Source organism: Montipora foliosa, unplaced genomic scaffold (assembly GCF_036669935.1).
Source record: "Montipora foliosa isolate CH-2021 unplaced genomic scaffold, ASM3666993v2 scaffold_22, whole genome shotgun sequence".
Taxonomy (NCBI): domain Eukaryota; kingdom Metazoa; phylum Cnidaria; class Anthozoa; order Scleractinia; family Acroporidae; genus Montipora; species Montipora foliosa.
Window position 1 is genome coordinate 27,501 of NW_027179523.1, and position 6,036 is coordinate 33,536.

Consider the following 6,036-nt stretch of genomic DNA (forward strand, 5'->3'; position numbering starts at 1 on the left):
GTTGCAAAGTCGTTGCGCTGTCCTGTGCTGCCAACAGTTTAACAAAGTAAAATACATGTATGAGCCTGCAATACTTGTATGTAAAGAAACTACTCAGAATGGCATTGTGCATCATGCGCAACTACTGTAAATTACGTTACAATAATAATTGTGCCCCATACATGTATACCCCGGTATTCAGATTAAAAGAAAATTCTCCGCAAGAAACAATATTCATTTCTTTCTTAACTTAGCAAAAGTAAAGTAGTGGCAAAGTGACAACTACTGGCCCTTTATTTCAATAGAGCGAAAAGGAAAACTAAGGCACAAAGGGAAAAATTAAGTCGCAAATGCGACTGTATTGGTCACAATTTTGAGCCCTGAGTGATGCTATAAAATTATTAATCACCGGTATTGCTAAACAAAAAAATTTATTGAATGGCTCAAACCTTTACTACAACACTGACCGTTTCACATTCTCTTAGCTTTTGCTGTGCCCCATCAAAGTCAAAATTGACGTAGAGACATTGCAGAAACTCTGTGATGGGATCTTTGTATGTATAGGATTCGTATTGTATTACTTTCACCAGATCCTTCAGCACTGTGCGCCGACGCTTGTTGGTAATGACTGCTGTGGTCAGGTATCTTAGAATGTGGGGACATGTAGTTTGGATGGCATTCAGATACCTATTCAAAAAACAAACAACAACGAAATAAAAACCACTGTAAAACAGTGTTCAGTGAAAGTGCCAAGTTCCTTTCTGGCCGAGACTGTTTGTGACTTATATTATTTACATGTACATGTACTGTATTATCATGATACAGTATGTCATTTCAGTTAGTACTGACAGAGAGCTATTTGAGGCTTCTGAACATGCTTGTTAAACAAGATAAGATAAACCACTCATTAACAAGATAAACAAGTATCAAATGTATACACCTGTACATACAGTGTAACCTTCTCAAGATTTCAAAAAATACAGTTGATATCGAGCATTGTGATTGTGAGCCATAGAGTGTGTAATGGAGTCATTAAACTACTAAGTATCGGAACGTCTGCAGACATCATTTTGTCGCATTTACGAAACGTTGAAAAATTATAATAATAATCACCTAAGCCTAGAGCGTTTTTCTGTGTACACAAGTACTTACTGTGGTTGATACAGAAACAGGTCAATAATAAGATCACGTCCTTTTGGATGATTAAAGAATACAAACAGACTCCAGTGGATCAACCATGTTCTCTCCTGCAACAACTGAAGTGTTCCAGCCTGAGTCTAACAAGATGAAGACAACAGGAAATAGATGTAGCTCAATAGATACAAATGTATTAATGATGTGTTTGCCACCATATTCTGTAATTAACAGCAGAACTTTCCTGGAAGGTTCAATCTTTAGAAGTCTAAAATCTTTCAAAGTTTCCAAGACTATCATAAGCAGTAAAAAACATTTAAAGGGTTTTTCGAACATTGCTTCTTAACATTCTAGAAAAAGAAGATGACTACCAAATCCCAGTGATAAATGGGAAAGTTGGTCAATAATAATAAGTTTTTATCTTCACTACTATTTTATTTAAAATTTGCTTTCTAATCCTACAACTTTATATTACCTTTATTAGCTTATAGATTTTGTACATAGCCAATGCTCATGTAAACTGTGTTTCTATTATCTTTAGTTAGCATAATATACTGTAGTTGCATGTAAATTTGCTGGCCTTTATCATTTAATACATACACTGTTTTTGTTAATAATCAATCCTTGTGTAATTTGTATCATTCCTTTGTTAGACGAAATGTTGTTATGTAAATTTAATTGTCTTTAAAAAGGTGCCCCACCTCAATTAGCTTTTTCTAGCTATTTGTGGGGTAAGCCATTCGCTAACTATCACATTTAGCTAAATAAGTGTGTTGTTGTTGCATTCCTACTCTTTCTTTTGGTAACGTTTTTTAATCAATTGGTTTGTATGAGGCCCTTATCTCTTGACATCTTAAAAGTAAGAATTTCATAAAATGAAGAAAGGGGTATATCACAAAAAAGGCAACATACATTGCTTTCAATGACATCCTTTAACCTATTAAGATCTTCCAGTGCTGTTTCCCAATTCTGCATAAGGATTTCTGAACCCAGTTTTCCCCAAAGAGCATTTAGTGTATTCCTGTCATCATTACCAGGTACCTGTGAGAGCAAAAAAATAATGTAATCTGCCTTATTTTGTAACTTTATAAAAATAATGTTATGTAACCCTTGCCTGCTGTGATTGGGTAACTTAGTGGCCGCATTCTAAGTACAGCCCACTGTACAGCCAGTTGAATTTGAAATTCGATAAAACACTCTCCAGCAAGTTTTTCATGTCGTGTGAATCTTGCAAGCAGCTGTTTCAAACAGCGAAGAAGATTTCGTTTTTCACATTTTTGACACAGGGTCTGCATTCTTTGTGGCAGTTGAACCTTCCACTCGTCTTCAACTAAATTTCCTTTCCCCACATGGCTGATTACCACATTAGATATTATAAACCTCTTACTAAACTCATTTTCTTACCCTGTATTGTAAAATTACAAATCCTCAAAAACTCAGTCCATAATTTTACAGTACGGACCTCGAACTCAGTTAGCCAGAGGTATTTATTTTTTTCTCAATGTGATTGTTTCTGGGAGTGGGCAGAATTTTTTATCTTGCCTGCCAACTGGGCAGAATCCTAGCCCTGGTTGGGTGAGCTTGACTGATGGTCGTTTACATACAGAAGTTAGTGTTTTAAAAAAAGATTTTTATTAGACAAGAAGCGTGAAAATAGATTTCAAATAAAAATATTTCTCTTTTGAAAGGTTCAGTTTGTAAGTCGCTTACTGCATTCGCTATGCAAGTCAACAATTAAAAGAGTGCTATCGGAGAGGAAGAGAGAGAGAGAGAGGAACAAAAAGACGCTATTTACCAGCTAATGGTTGGTCTGTACAGCGAAAAAACGCTAACCTCGGTCTTGAAAAAGCTGCCCTCAGCCTGCGGCCTCGGGCAGCATTTACAAGACCTTGGTCACAGTTTTTCGCCATACAGACCTCACACCTGGCAAATAACAATGCATACTTGTATCTTCATAACTAGTAATTACATGTACCATGAGTAAGTGGAATGCTGCCGAGAGGTACACGTAGCAAAACTGATCACATGCCACAAGCAACAACGCTATACCCTTCATGATACTAAGGGTACAAACCAGACATCAAGAAATCTGTGCATCTCAAATGAATATGCTTAGAATGGCTGCCTCGTTACCTTGGCAGCTAAAATCAAGAAGAGAAACTTACAAGCACACGATAGAAGTAAAGGTATTCAGCAGCACCAGAGTAGTTTCCGCACTCATACTGAAACTTGGCATACTTGTATAGTGTGTCCAGCATTTCTGGATTGATCTTTAAATAAAGGAAACTACTATTACATGTAGATCAGTGCAACTTTCACCTTACTTTCTGTAAAAATAAAATCAATAAATCCCTAAAAAAATCATCATTTTCATAATCATCATCATCATCATCATCACCATCATCGTCATGTCGTCATTGTTATCACTGTCATCGTTAGTCAATAGTGCTGTACCGATCATCGATTATAATCAATCATTGAACGAAAATATTTAAGCGATGCAACAATCGATTATGGATTATGACAATCAATTACCACAGACAAATGCGATAATCCTACGTTTCATACATTTTTAATGTTTTCCAAAACTTGGGGAAACACACCTGCACCATGCTAAGTTTCGCATTTTGTATTTTGTTCACATTTGATAGTGGGTATTTCCTATCGCAAAAAAAAATTACCTGGATGGTTCTCTTAGAAATTATTCTAAATTAGAAGCTGGCTGTAAAATACATTTCTTAGATCTACTTACTGCAATCAGGAAAGTAACAATTAGAGTAGAAAAAAAAACAGATATAAACAGCTTGCAAAGATAAAGTTGGTTCCCAGGGTCCTCTCCTCGTTGTCTAGTTTTCACGCTGTTCACAACAAATAACGCGACTTTAATGACAGGTGAAACAGACTGTTTTTTTAACAATAGATTTTCCGATTATAATCAATGATCGATCTGTTGGGTCAATCAGACTGATTTTTTACCACAATTGCTTGTAATCTCACAATCTGATCGGCTAATTTGCTGTGGTCGATGAGAGTCTAGACAACACTGTACACGTTATGCTCGCATCATTTTGTCACGCAATGTAATCGCCAATCAGGAATGCCCATTTTGGGAAATAAACCAATCATATTGCGAGAAAGTTATAGACAATGCTTGCTCTTTCTTTGAGTCATGATTTCGGTCATGCTCTGAAATAAAAACTTTACTTGGCGTTGAATATTGTGGACTCACTCAGCTGCACCTCGTGAGTCCACAACATTTTGACCACTGACGAATATCGTTGTCGAATATCGTTGTCGATAAGCTAGTACAGACAACGTTGAACCACTTTCGATTTGTTAAATTTTCTGATGATCGATAATAAAATCTCAGCCAATCCCCATCACTAATCATTGTCATCCTTGACACCACCCATGATGATGATGATGATCATCATCATCATCATCATCACATGGTATACGTCATCAGAGTACATGGCCTGATGGTGCAATCTACAGTGTAAAATCATTTATTAATTTTCAGGTCTCTAGAAAACTTCAATTATTATTATTCTCGCTTAAATCCAAAGAGTTGAAAGAGTCAAACAAATTGTGACTATTTTATGCACTGAAAACATACCCATGATTTGTTTCAAGATATTCAAAGAGTGATCTGCCATCCCTACAATTTAAGGAAAAAGTGTGCATCAACACAGTTAAAAATATCTCCAATTACAAATCAGTAAGTTTATTAACTAGGAATTACCAGGTGCAAAAATGTCATTGTCATACAATTAGTCTCTTTACATTCCTTACCTTGTTGTCTGAATTTGATTATTAAATTCTGGATCTTCAAAGCATTTAACAATAGGTTCAGTCTGAGCTTGAAGATATTTTAACTGTGTAACAACTTCTGATCTCTTTTGAACAAGTTCTAGTGAGAAAAAGAAAACAAAAAAACCTTCACATTATCACGGATACAGTGTGCAACTTTGAATCAGCTGAACCAAAACCTAAGAATTGCTATCTTTTTTAAAAAAATGTTATTCATACAACCTATCAACTATAACCTGTCAATCTTTGCTTCTTTTTTGTCAGAGGCATCAATTTGAAAAGTATTATTTAATATGCATTGAAAAACCTTTTCTCGCCGAAAAGGCTTAAAACAAGTTAATGACATGGAAAGTACTGAACTAACCCTCAGGAACATCCTGATCTGGATAGAGATTTTTGAAAACATCCATGGCAAAATCAACCTGAAGAGAGAAATCGCAAAAAGTTCAAATTTAATTAATTCAGGTTTGAGACTTAAGAAATAGTACCCCCAGCTCTAATCATGTTTTCAACCAAGGTCATAAAATGAGAAGAATTAACACAAATTCAGAAAATATATTATCCTTTCACCGTGCTGCCTTCGCAATCTAAGTACTGTACTGTACTGTGTACTGTAAGTTGCTTACATGCTACAATTCAATTGGCACATTTACCAAACCATTTGTAACCCAACAGTACAGGCGACAACAATCATAGATGTCTTTTGATAGAAAATGCAGCCTGATCCAAATCTCTGTCAAATGATAAAGATTTTCAAAAGATGGTTCAACAATTTCAAAAAAAAGGTGCTATATAAAAAAGCAAACAGATCGCCAGCATGAAAACTGGACTCTGGTCTACAGCTTCCAGAACCTATGCCTACAGCTCAGTCATTTTAGAAAAATAGAATTTTAAAAAATATTGAAATGGTTTTGGATGTGTACAAGTATTGCATAATATTTTTTGGATTATTATATTTTATAGCTCTTTTCTTTTTTTGCACGTTTTTGTTCTGTGACATCCCATGTCGGTACACAATGTTGAGTGCGAACCACAGTTTAATTAACCCTTTCACCACCGAGTGCTTCCCCATTGACGAGTAAGTAATCTGGCATTAGACAGAGCAAAATCTTT

At 35.5% G+C, this 6,036-nt stretch overlaps 1 protein-coding gene across 1 annotated transcript in view; it reads right to left on the minus strand.

The window, feature by feature from the left end:
- The window catches only part of LOC137986518 (eukaryotic translation initiation factor 3 subunit E-like), a 14,647-nt gene extending 9,307 nt beyond the window's left edge, over positions 1–5,340 (minus strand). Inside the window, exons 1-7 of the mRNA XM_068833549.1 lie at positions 5,288–5,340; positions 4,906–5,023; positions 4,726–4,771; positions 3,279–3,383; positions 2,026–2,154; positions 1,132–1,256; positions 447–666 (exon numbers count right to left, since the gene is read on the minus strand). Of these exons, the coding sequence (XP_068689650.1) occupies positions 447–666; positions 1,132–1,256; positions 2,026–2,154; positions 3,279–3,383; positions 4,726–4,771; positions 4,906–5,023; positions 5,288–5,333 (789 nt within the window). The 5' untranslated portion in view covers positions 5,334–5,340. The remainder of the gene's footprint in view (positions 1–446; positions 667–1,131; positions 1,257–2,025; positions 2,155–3,278; positions 3,384–4,725; positions 4,772–4,905; positions 5,024–5,287) is intronic.
- Between the last annotated feature and the right edge of the window lie 696 nt (positions 5,341–6,036).